General features: G+C 50.3%; 1 protein-coding gene across 5 annotated transcripts in view; it reads right to left on the reverse strand.

Moving 5' to 3' along the window:
- The window catches only part of CABIN1 (calcineurin binding protein 1), a 57,447-nt gene that overhangs the window by 42,239 nt on the left and 2,711 nt on the right, over window positions 1–12,497 (reverse strand). For 3 of the 5 annotated variants that reach the window (XM_028710833.2, XM_028710831.2, XM_077920117.1), the window contains exons 5-20: window positions 12,005–12,139; window positions 11,196–11,376; window positions 10,293–10,422; window positions 9,754–9,903; window positions 9,232–9,509; window positions 8,528–8,696; window positions 7,601–7,737; window positions 7,155–7,372; window positions 6,006–6,084; window positions 5,365–5,555; window positions 4,549–4,695; window positions 3,881–4,075; window positions 2,988–3,224; window positions 1,614–1,782; window positions 504–625; window positions 140–301 (exon numbers count right to left, since the gene is read on the reverse strand). In XM_028710833.2, coding sequence (XP_028566666.2) covers window positions 140–301; window positions 504–625; window positions 1,614–1,782; window positions 2,988–3,224; window positions 3,881–4,075; window positions 4,549–4,695; window positions 5,365–5,555; window positions 6,006–6,084; window positions 7,155–7,372; window positions 7,601–7,737; window positions 8,528–8,696; window positions 9,232–9,509; window positions 9,754–9,903; window positions 10,293–10,422; window positions 11,196–11,376; window positions 12,005–12,139 — 2,700 coding nt within the window. The remainder of the gene's footprint in view (window positions 1–139; window positions 302–503; window positions 626–1,613; window positions 1,783–2,987; window positions 3,225–3,880; window positions 4,076–4,548; window positions 4,696–5,364; window positions 5,556–6,005; window positions 6,085–7,154; window positions 7,373–7,600; window positions 7,738–8,527; window positions 8,697–9,231; window positions 9,510–9,753; window positions 9,904–10,292; window positions 10,423–11,195; window positions 11,377–12,004; window positions 12,140–12,497) is intronic. The other 2 variants (XM_028710834.2, XM_028710832.2) reach the window with 1 other exon arrangement.

Here is a 12,497-nt window from a genome sequence, read left to right on the forward strand (position 1 = left end):
AGATGCCCTTTGGGGAGTAGCTAAGGGCTGCTGCCTTCCATGTCCAGCTCATGGGATTCCAATCTCTGGAAGCAGAGAGACCTGCATATCATTGAGCATCCTGCCTTTTCTCTCTGAAGGAGACCTGAGACAGTCTCACCTGCTGTGTGGAATGTTCTTCCAGGTAGCGAGCCTTGCTCTTTTTGCTCGGGAAGCTATACAGGCAATAAAAGCATTGCTCCAGAGCCGTCTCCAGCTCCTCCTTATAGGGATGGGTGTCCTCGGAGGTAGAGGCCAAAAGCTCTTTTTGCAGCACCCGTACCTGGAACGACAAAATTCACTGAGGTCAAGGCTACCGCCTGGGCAGGGGATGGCTGAAGAAGCCTTGGAGGAAGCGTGCTGCTCGGTGGGTGAGAACATGAAGGAACATTCCTCTCTCCGCATGAGTGTGAGTTCCACAGATCTCTCAACGAGTGGGGAGAGGAAGAGGGTTAATCTGGGCTATTTCAAGCATGGCTACTCACATAGAACTTAAGGAGGGCTCCGTCTGAGTTACAACACCACGATCTCCTCCCAAGGTATTCGTGAGCCGTGTTCAGAAGCATCAGGGAAGAGGGCAGCATAGGAGTGTCCAGATTCTGAGCTGCTGATGACAAAATGAATGTCAAGTAATTGCTGGACAAACAAAAAGCCACAGATCTGGTATGGGAGGTGCATGAGTCAAATGGGCAAGAAGCAGTTGGCCCAGCCATACCTGACGGCTCCTGGACTAGCCCCCAAATTGGTTCCTAGCCCAAAATTCCCTTATACAGGGAAAGACCCAGTTGTTTTATTACGTTCACCAAAAATGCTTGATGTCTGCTCAGAACAAGGAAGTCCCACAATAAACATTTTTCTCTGCAGGAACCTCCACCCCAAAAACTCAATTTTGTTAGGGTGGGGAGAGGAATATTTTGGTCTCTCCAAGTGGGAGGGGAGATTTGGGGATGGTGGTGGAAGCACCTGTTATGGCAGCAGTAACAGTTTCTACTTCCACACCACCACTACCCTTTACTAAACAGCTTAGGAGCTGGTGGTTTTGGAAATGGCAACAGGAGTTTTGGCTGCCGTCACACTTCCTCTCCTCCCCCCAAGCCTGGAGTGCCTCTGGAACGATGCTGTTGTGGACATGTGAACATCATTCCATGGGCTCTCTGAAGCATAACAATGGAGGCTGGAGTAATTCCACCTGTTTATTTAAAAAGAAGAGGTAAGGGCCTTCTGCCCTGGAAAATATTTTGAAGGCCCCAAAAACACACCCCAAAGTAATCACTGGCTAGCCAGTTCCAGCAGCCCTTTCACTTGTTCCATGCAACCTCCAGCCTGAGAAGGGAGAACCTGGAGGGCTCTTGCACACGGGCAATGTTTTGCTACAGAGAGCCACTTCTAACAATATGTTTGTCTTCCATGTGCAATAATCCAGCGACAAGACAAGGAAGGCTACAAGGGACGTTGCCATTGATCTGCATGCATTCTGGTGCTCTGTCTTTTTGCCCTGTTTTGGCAGGCACAGAGTTCCTGAATGCCCAACTCAACCTCTCATGGCAGAACACAGCCGCTTCCCACCCACTACAGAGGGCACAGCTGTTCCCCACCTTCTTCATTTTGGCTCTGCAGCTGCTGCTGCTCCTCCTGTTGGCAGCAGAGGGAGCGGAAGGTGTCTTCTTCGTGCTGAATGATCCTGTGAAGAATAATCCAGGGAAGCACCGAAGACACAGAAGGCTCTTTGGGCTCCTCCTGGACAGCCATGCTGCAGTCGATGATCTGGGGTGGAGGGGTTTCAAGGAACAGACATGGGGCAAGTTAAACCCACAGAGGGGACAACACTCAGCTCTTCCAACAGGAACAACATACTAATGACAGGCATTCAAGTCATCACCCAAGTGGCCCCAGAATGACCAAGCTGGTTTCAGGCTCATAAAACAATAGGGGATGTTCTTCACTTACACAAACATGCCCCCCTCCAAATTCATCAGGGGCTGAATCTGGCTGCACAACAGAGCAGCAGGAAACCGCTTAGCCACATAGCAACACTAAACCACATTTCCAAAGGGATACTGGCTGAGCCATGCGCTGAGCAAGACTAACCCTTCCCTGAGCCAACCCTCTCCTCCCGAGAGAAATTCATGGCGGCAGCCAGGGCAGAAAGGAGTGGTCAAGAGTGACAGCCAAAGTGTGTGAGAGGGTGGAAGGCTCTTTAAACACACACACACTGCCAAGGCTGCTTAGAGCCTTCAGCTGCCACCCAAGTAAGGATGGAAGCTGGAGACTTGGGAAGAGGCTGAGGAGAGAGAGAGAGAGAGAGAGAGAGAGAGAGAGAGAGAGAGAGAGAGAGAGAGAAAGAAAGAAAGAAAGAAAGAAAGAAAGAAAGAAAGAAAGAGAGCCCCTCAAAGCAGAGGGTGGAGCTGAGCTCTAACCTAGGAGGGAACTAGTATTCTTGCTCTCCTTCCCCCTCTGCCATTACCCATTACAAAAAGTCTGGTTTTGTATTTCTCCTTCTTTCTTCTCTTCTAGCGGACACTGTTGAGCGCGCAGGAACTCCAACTGCTCTTACAGCCAAAGAAAGGGGTTTGGGGTTTAGCTTTTGCTCTGGATTATGCAGTACCTTCCTTTCCCCACTCCCGCTGGGCCACTACTCCACTACTTGCGCCAGCTTTGTTTGCTTTCATTGTGCTGTGTGATTAAGTGTTGGGCAACACCAATTTAAGGGCCAAACCAAGGCTATGAGCTGCCAGACCTCCAGAGCTGGCCCCCCTCCTAAGACCTGGCAGGCTCCCATTCCTATGCTCTGTACTCAGAGCCCCTGGGGAATGACCCTCCTCCCCTGGCTGCTTTTTACACGTTAAAATGACGTTTCCACCAGCAACTGCAGAACAGATCCTCATGTCACCAATGGCTCAGAGAAAGGCTGCCAGCAGGTCTCCTGCTCTCTAAGAGCAATGTGGGTCCTCGGGCAAAGAGCAGGATACCTGGACGAGGTTGCTGGTCAGTCGGACCAGGCTCTGCAAGGCTGGCGGCTCCTCCAGGCTGCTGCTGTCTGAGGAAAGGGAGCAGTCGATCCCCGCGAGCAGCTGCGTGACAGTGGCCACCCACTCCTCCTTGGCAGATGCCTCTGTCATGTTGATCATCTGCTGAAAGGCTTCGTTCAGGGCAACCTCAGAGCACTCAAAGCACTGCCGGTAGTCCTGCAGCTTGAGCAGGGAATCCTGAGGAGCATTAAAGAAGAGACACCTTGGAGGAAAACGTGCAAGAGCATTTGCAAGACAGCTGCTGGGAACCTTTCCTAGATCTGCACATGGAAGGGCATTGAGAGGCATGCCCATGCAGGCTCCCTATGGAGAGGGCACTGGTGCTCGTGGCTAAGAGCACTTGGGCTGGAAAGGCCGAAAGCTGCGGACAACAGGTTCCTGTACACCCTCCGCTTTTCTGCATTTGTGTGACGTGACCAGGATAAACATGCAGCACTGCATAAAAGCCATCAAGAAAACACCCTGAGGACTCCTCAAGAACCTACAAAGAGCCCTGCTGGATCAGGCCAATGGCCCATCTAATCCAGCATCTCTATCTAACAATGGCCAACCAGCTACCCACAAGCAGGGCTTGAGCACAAGGGCACTCTCCCTCGCCTTCCCTAACACCATGGTTTCCAACAACTTGGGTATTCATTTCCTTGAAAACAGCTTCGAACAGCAGCACACACAGAGCGCTTTCCCCTCCGCACAGCAAAAGGAACTAGCACCAGAGTCAGCCTAGTGAACCTGCTGGTTGTTTTGCTGGCTGATGTTTCCTGGCAGCCTCTGCTGCAACCATCAAGGCTGGCTATGCCGGTTTGGCCTTCCCTGCTGCCCTCAGACAATCCCACCTGCAGCAGGAGCAGCTGAGCTGGCCTCTCTGGAATGGAGATGACAAATTCCAGGTGCTTCGTCCGGCCGTATCCGCTGAAACACAAGGTGGGCCGCAGCAGACGCACCACCGCTTTGTAGTCGCCGGCCTCGTACAAGCGCTGGATCTCCTCCAGGGACTGGCATCTCTCCAGGGACTTGAGGTTCTTCTCAATCTGCAAGAGTCACACACTGCATGTTGCAAGCGGCAATGGTCTCTCATGTGTTCCACAAGCAACAGAATTAGCTGCTCTGAAGGCAGCAACAGACCAAGGTGACAGTAAGGCAGGAGCCCAACTGAAGGACACTGACTGCTTCATTTCAGTTTTCAAACCAGAACCACAAATCACAGGTAATTTAGTCAAGCATTTATCCAGACTCAAACATACGAAGCTTTCTGAGACAAAGTTGAGCCAGTGGCCCACTTAGCTCAACAGTGTCCACTCTGACAGGCAGAGGGTGTTTCCTTGAGGGGCTGAACCCGGGACCTTCAACACACAAAGCGCACACACACTTTGGTAATGGGGGTCATGGCTGCTTCCATGTTTGCATCCCCGGCATAACTGCTATGAGTTCATCCTCACAAGGAAGGCAAGTGCAGCCAGCCTCTTGCAGTGACCCAAACGTTCCCACGTCCAGCTGGTGTTACCTCTTCCAACGAGACCACAGAGTCCACATGGAGATTTGGCAACCGGATCACCACGCCCTCGTCGCCAGCTTTGGCCTGCACTGCAGCAGAGCTCTGGAGCATCTCTGTGCAGACGTCATAGTTCTCCAAGGCCTGCTCCATGTCCCCCTGGGAAAGCAAGCAGCATGCTCAACTGCAGCCTGCCAGCTAAGCTCCTTCCCCCAGCCAGCCCCTCCCAGGAACTCCATACCCCAAGCTGCCTTTTGCAAAGCCTTTTGCTCAAGGCTTTTTAAAACTCACTCTGCCTTTGTACCCAGATTTCCACTATAGCCTCACAGAAGAGGAGCTGTGTGCCCAGTGTCTGACTGCCCAGATCTAAAGCCAGCAGTGCTGAATTAGGTAAAAGGTAAAGGTACCCCTGCCCGTATGGGCCAGTCTTGACAGACTCTAGGGTTGTGCGCCCATCTCACTCAAGAGGCCGGGGGCCAGCGCTGTCCGGAGACACTTCCGAGTCACGTGGCCAGCGTGACATTGCTGCTCTGGCGAGCCAGAGCCGCACACGGAAACGCCGTTTACCTTCCCGCTAGTAAGCGGTCCCTATTTATCTACTTGCACCCGGGGGTGCTTTCGAACTGCTAGGTTGGCAGGCGCTGGGACTGAACAATGGGAGCACACCCCGCCGCGGGGATTCGAACCGCCGACCTTTCGATCGGCAAGACCTAGGCGCTGAGGCTTTTACCCACAGCGCCACCCGCGTCCCTTGTTGAATTAGGTACTCTGCTGCAAACACCACAGAAGCTGTGCAGTCCCCCCCCCAAAACCCCCCGAAATACAAACCTGCAGGGCCAGGAAGCGAGCCTTCAGCCAATACACCCGAACCACAAACTCCAGCCAGCCCTCCTCAAAGAGATCTCGCTGAGAAGAGGCAAAGGAGAGCTGGAGCAGATCCCCCAGGAAGTGGCTGCCAGGGAAATCAGGGCCAAACTTCCCGTTTACCGAGCTGCCCGCAGGGCCGTTCCTTGGAGACACTGAAACAGTTTATTTCACATTTCAGCACAAGGTTCTAACATGAGAGCTCAGATTCTTTGCAGCTCAAAGTCTAAACAACAGCATTGGGAGCGGAGAACCCCAAGATCTGCACCTGAGAGAAGCCGATTGAGGAAACGTAACAGAGAAAAACTTGCTTCTTTTTTGCAAGGCGTTGGGTTTGCTTATGAAGCAGTGAACCCCAGAAGCTGCCCTGTCCTGCTCCAGGTACATCTGACCCAAGTGGCTGGGGACTCTCCAGTCTCCTCCAACCTGACTTCAAGGCCAAAAGGTCAACTTGGGAATGTCTATGTGCAAACCTCAAGATCGACTACTAGGCCCAGCTTCTAAGCTCAGGCACATGTTTCCTGTGGGGACTCGTATCTCACCGGAAGGAGTTTGCAGGGCCTTTCCTCGGAAGAAGCACTTGCTAACACCCGGTGCTCACTCACCCATTGAGCTCTTCCCTTTGGTCAGCAGCCACTGGTCAAGCTGCAGCTCCATGCAGGACAGACTCATCAGCATCATATCCTAGAGCAGAGACAAAAGTGGGGGGTGGAGAGAGGAGGGTTAGGAAGGCGTCAGGGGATTGGAGGGGGAATCATTTTGCACCTCCAGCGGAAAAACCCTTCTTATGAGAATAAGCAGTGTTGACTACAGCATTTGTGAAAGATCAGGAACAGCAGCAGAAAGACATTTTGCTGCAGAGAGAGAAAGCACCAGGAGGCGACTGGCCCCCTGATTCGTTCTTCAAACCTTTATCACACGACACCTAAGAAAAGCTTGATCCTAAAAATAAAGGGAGCAGAGGGCAGGCAGTGAGCATCTTGCCAGCTAAGTTTGTCCTGATGGGAAAAGTTTGCGGAGGGATTTACTCCCAACTGTCAATCAAGATACAAACCTGGAGCCAGTGGAGGTCCTAGGACACTATTCCCATGGGAAGGGTGTGCAGATGGCCTAAGTATCAACCTCTGGGTAGGTCCCAACCAGTGAAAAGGGGTGCCGAGCATTATCCTCCTGCCTCCAATTACTCAGTCATAGAACACTCCCTGATGCTACACCTCCAGTATTGTTGCTCCTCCAGTTAAACACTATCTCGGGAACCAGGGCTGGGAAAAGCTCCCACTCGTGAACAGCAGATTTACACTGATTTTTCTCCAACTCTCCATTCCATCAGGCTGTGGCTTGGGAAGAAGCTGGGCATGGCCCTGCTTCCCCTCTCCCAGAATTATATCCATCCCAGCCAGTCACTGTAAGAACTACTATGTAGCTTTAAGAACTGATGCCTGGCTTTGTCTTCTTCCTCCTCCCTCTCCATTCCTTTTTCCTTTTGTATTGTGTCTCTTAAGATTGAAAGTCTGCGAGGAGAGACTTGTTTATTTGACAGTATGCAAGCCACCCTGAGAGCCTTTTCAGCTAAAGAGTAGGATAAAAACAACAGCAAAGAAGCAGAGACATGCTCTGCGGATCGTAGCCCATGTCTCTGGCTACCAGACACAGCTCCGGCTATACAGGAACTAAGTCTCTCTCACACATGTACCCTTTAGAGGTGGTGCTTGGGTGGCAACAGAGCGAGGTCACCTCCAGAAGTATTTCCTTACCCTGATGTGCTCGTTGCGACAGTCCCTTAGCAGCGGATTGGGGAGGCTGCTGCTGTGCTTCCTCCAGCTGTTGTAGATGTTCAGCACAACCTCAGCCAAGCCCGGCGGCCATTTCACAAGGAACTTCAGGCTGATCACTTTCAGGTACCTCATCATCAACTCAAGGATGCCCCCGTTGTTCAAGTTAGCCAAGAGGAAGTTATGAACATCCTGCTTCTCTGGAAGAAAAAAGTTAACACAATGTGCATGGAAAGAAGCAACCACTTCTCCCCTCCCCTGCCTCCCTACATTCTGTGACATCAGAGCAGCTCACCTAATCCGTCAAAGGCTTCACCACAAAATTATACTACAGCTTCCAAATATTGGATCAAATTAATGAATTCAAATGTAATCCTTTTTGGGGGGAGTCCCTCAGCTGAAACACAGAAGCCAGGGAAAGTCCCTACCATATTCCATGCATGTTGTTGAGTCACACGGCATCCTGTGGGTGCCCACATGCTGGAAATTTTCCTCCTTGGCCTCAGACTGGACCTCGTAGCTGCTGAAAGGACCCTCGTCTTCTTCTGGGTCAGGTTTCCTCAGGCTAACAGGAAAAGCAAAACAAAGAGTAAAGCAAAGCATCAATGCTCTGGACCTTGGCAGCCCCTCACAAGGCAGACATCAAAACACACTCCTGTTATAGCAATTTTGCAAGCAACATGCAATTCCCAGAAGCTAGATTTATTTTCGCAACACACCAGTCAAAGTGGAGGGAAACACCAGTTCTTTGTAACTGCTGACAATATTGCAGGGATCACGAGAAGTTGTGTCCAGGAGAAGGCAGGCAGCCAACCCCAAATCAGCACAGTACAGTGGTACCTCGGGTTAAGAACTTAATTCGTTCTGGAGGTCCATTCTTAACCTGAAACTGTTCTTAACCTGAAGCACCACTTTAGCTAATGGGGCCTCCCGCTGCCACCGCGCTGCTGCTGCGCGATTTCTGTTCTCATCCTGAAGCAAAGTTCTTAACCCAAGGTACTATTTCTGGATTAGCGGAGTCTGTAACCTGAAGCGTCTGTAACCTGAAGCGTCTGTAACCCGAGGTACCACTGTACTGCTCCAGCAGCCCATGCAGGAAGCCCACTGAGATGGTGGGCCTGAACCAAAGCTGCGCTGGAGGGTTTTTTGCCCTAGGTGAAGCCTCCAGAGGGGCGCCATTGAGGCTCCCAGTCTGTGTGCATGTATGTAAATGTGTGTGGCGTGTGTGTATCAAACTGAGTCTTTGACCTGGGTGAAATAAAGCCTAGTTTCACCCCTGGGTGGGTGGGGTGCAGAGCTCAGCAAGCTTCTCTGCTATTTTTTCAGAAGCACAACCACCAATCTTCCATCCTCACCGTGAAGGAAGGAATTTCACCAGCAGCTCCTGGAAGTCCACCTTCTCTTCCTTTTTGCACTTGGTGTTCCGCACCCGAGCCGACCGCCTCTTGGCTGTCTCGCCGCTGTCTTCGGGGATCCGCTTCCGCTTCACCCCTTTCTTTGATCTGTCCCCCACGGAGGCATCCCCTAAGAAGAGCCAGAGAACGTCCAGGTATCAAACTCCTGGCCCCAGCAAGGACACACTTGATCAGGACGGCTTCCCTTGAACTCTGATTTGCAGAAGGCAGAATTCTTGTTGCCACAGAAGCCAAGTAGGGGGAGCCGGAGGAGCAGTGGCAGCCCAGAAGACACCTTGCCCCACTCCCCAAAAAGGTGGCTGCTGCACCAACAGCCACTCCATAGCAGCAGCAACATCATGGCCACACAGAATCTCTCCTCCCCATTCTCCAGGCAAATGTCCTCCAAAAGACCCTGGAAGAGAAGCTTGGCTCATCTACCTGGGAGCTGGCTAGAAGTAGTCACTTCTGCCTTCCAGACTCTCTTTGCATCATGGACAGCACAAGCCAACCTATCATAAGCATCCTACTACTTCTCGCCACCGAAGACCAGAAGGCCAGCTCTACTTCTACTTTATTAATTGGTCCATGAAGAACAGAGCACAATGATTCAGAAACCCTTCAACATCCACCCAGAGAACATATTCATGTAATGCATCCCTTACCTGCAGGACTGACTGATTCCAGAACACTTGGACTGGGAAAGGTGGGTGTCACTGGTGTGTATGTTAGGAGTGGCTCCGTCACAGGCATCTGGGGATTGGTGCTGACAGGGTTGGGCTGTATAACACTGACGGGAGCGGAAGTTGCCGGGACGTCAGAGTGCTGGTCTAGATCTTGGTACTCCAAGAGGTCAATTCTCTTGCCCAGGCTGGGTCGAGGCGGCTCGCAAGTGGTCAGGTGTTGATACATGGCCAGTAAGCTCTCCCCGAGACACTTCCACCTGCAGGACAGCACATGACAGACAACCAAACACAAGCTCAGCTCTCACCCAGGGGCCAGGGCAGGCAATGCTCCCGTCTCCTTGCCTTTAAGCCACATGCAGAAATAAGGAGAACGTTTGGGAGCAAGGCAGCCCTTTTCCACATGGGACCAAAAGCCAATTGTTCACAGAAATCATTAAGGAAATATTGCTTTAAGTTCGCTCTACAGTTGTCAGAGTAAGTTCAAACCCAGTTGAGACCTACGTGAAAAGGGGGATGGGCTGGACAAGCTTCAGGTCTGGCTCCCTTTTTCGCACCAAGAGTGCCTGCCTCTTCCTGCGCAACTCCAGAGCTTCCTCGATGATCGTTCTAGTCTCAGACGGACTCACGTTGACATTGTGGACTGACAAGTCACTGGAAAAACAAAAGAAGAAGCAAAGCAGCTGTTTAGATGCTTCCGTGTCATTTCATAGCCAGGCAAATTCCTTTAAATTTAGCAAAATTTAAATTACCCTGCTGAAAGTAAAATAGCTTAATTACTTGGACACCCGTTCAACAGCAACTCTGGAAGCTGCATGTCAACAGCATGATGCCTACAAAACGGTGGGTTTGTTGTGGCACTCTCTGCCTTTCCAATATGGGAGAAGCAGCTTTAGGTCACAAACAGGGGACAGAACAAACCTCTGGGAACTGGCAAAGAGGCTGCATGTCCTCACTTTGAAATGGAAGCTTCTGCCACTATTCCTTCCGATGCGAGACAGGAACATCAATATTCTTTACCTTCAATTCTGGAAGAAACTCACCCTTTGAGGAACATCCTCAAGGAGTCCTTCCTGAGGCATGGCTGCTCCTCAAAGATCTTCTCCTTGATGACCAGCCCTTTGCTGTACAGGCAATCCCTCTCCAGAGCTTTGCAGATGAAATACAAGCAGGCTGAGGGGAGGAACAAAAGCCTCAATTTAAATTCATCCTAAACTCTTTTTCCATATCGGAAAGTCACGTGCATCCCAAAGGAGCATTCTGATAGTATACAGTGATGTAGCCTTCCTGGAGCGGGTGGGATATGCTAAGATCCAATTTGGCATGTCTGTAAACAGAACTAAGGAATATATCATTTCATTTCACATGCTGTATAAATACCTCAAAGGTTTTTCCAGTAGCCCAAAGTGTTGAACTAAAGCACTTTGTGTTTTTAGTTAAAGAAGGGCTTTTTAGAGGGCTTCTCACCTTATGGTGTTGATGCCATTCCCTTTATCACCAACATGCAAGGAATCATTTTCCCTTACTGGTTAATTATTATTCTTTTGGCTTGCTATGTTAACACTGTTATTGTCCGACTATTGTTTTAAGAACTGTGGTTTGATCTTGTGTTCACATCTTTTTATATAATGCATGTTTTGATTTGTAAACTGATTTACTGTATAGTCTTTTTTTAAAACAGAGATTATAGATTTTTTTTAAAAAATATACATATAAACAGTAATGAACAATACCCACCCTCTAGCCCTCAATAGGAAAAGACTAAACTACCAACAGCTTATCTCAAAACAAAAGAGTTTGCTATCAGGCTATTTTCACCCTCCCAACACCCCAAAAGTGAGCAACACCAACCCAAGCAATCCAAAACAGTAACTCCAGCAGCTGCCTGTACCAACAGATGTAATGAGCTTTATTTGGAAAAATAAAACAAAATGAATACAACTTACTTGTGTAGTCACTGAGTGTGTAGAGAACTGTAATAAGGTTATCTAAACAAGGCCAGTGGTCTGGATTACAGGTGAGTCCTTCTTCAAAGGCATGGCGTGCCAGAGGCAGGCGCATCAGTCTGAGTGCCACATGCCCAATCTTATACCACAGGTTGACGTCTGTCGAGTCTAGCATTACAGCCTGGAAAACACAGTACAGTGGTGCCTCGCAAGACGAAAAGAATACGTTCCACAATTCTCTTCGTCTAGCGGTTTTTTCGTCTTGCGAAGCAAGCCCATTGACAGCTTAGCGGATTAGCGCTACAGCGGTCTAGCGGCTTTCAGCGATCAGCTGTTAAGCGGCTTATCAGCGGAACAGCTGATAAGCGGCTTAGCGCCTTAGGAAAAGGGGGGGGGGGAGCGAAAAAAACCCGCGGGGACTCGCAAGATTTTTTCGTCTTGTGAAGCAACCCCATAGGGAAATTCGTTTTGCGAAGCGCCTCCAAAACGGAAAACCCTTTCGTCTAGTGGGTTTTCCGTCTTGCGAGGCGTTCGTCTTGCGGGGCACCACTGTATATAACAATACACTTTTACATACACACACAAGTGTAAATTGTACCCACAATGGAACCTGGAAGTTGCACTAACAGTTTGGGGTTACAAGGCTCTAGTGTAAGAGTGGTGAATCCTGGATCCGGCCCACCAAGCCTCGGCCTTCCTCGTGGCTGAGTGTTGCGGCTTAGCGCCCCAGGATCCTCTCTGCTGCAGCATTAAATGCATGTGAGGCAGAAACTCTGGCCCTGGTGAGTGTGAAGGAGAGATGCCTGTACCTCCAAGTAGAACTCCATGGCCGTCTCAAAGTCATCGCGCTGTGCTGCGAGCTGAGCTAAGTTTTTGTAAGTAGAATACTTTAGCATCAAGCCCGGGTGCTTTAAGCCCTCCCTCTCATCACCAGATGGAATTGCCTGAAAATTGTAGACGAGAGATGCAGTTTGAGATAAAAACCTTCATTAATAACACAGAATGATTACAAACCCGCCAGGCGCCAGCGTGCATCATTCCAGAGCACCCGAGGGACTTCAAAAAGCAAAGCAGACACTGTTGTAAAATACAATCAGTATCAAATACCCCACAGACCCACTACAACAAATACTGGGGGGGGGGGGGGGTTGCCCTCTCTCTGCTTATTAAGAAACTCCAGAGGATTGAAGGCCCAGCGAGCCGCTTAACCACCTCTAGAAATGGATATCTATTATCCAACCACTCAAATCTTCATGCAGAAGAGCAGATGCTCTGCACGCAGAAGACACAAGGCGCCATCTT

The sequence above is a fragment of the Podarcis muralis genome, chromosome 16 (genome assembly GCF_964188315.1).
Source record: "Podarcis muralis chromosome 16, rPodMur119.hap1.1, whole genome shotgun sequence".
In the NCBI taxonomy this organism is placed as follows: Eukaryota; Metazoa; Chordata; class Lepidosauria; order Squamata; family Lacertidae; genus Podarcis; species Podarcis muralis.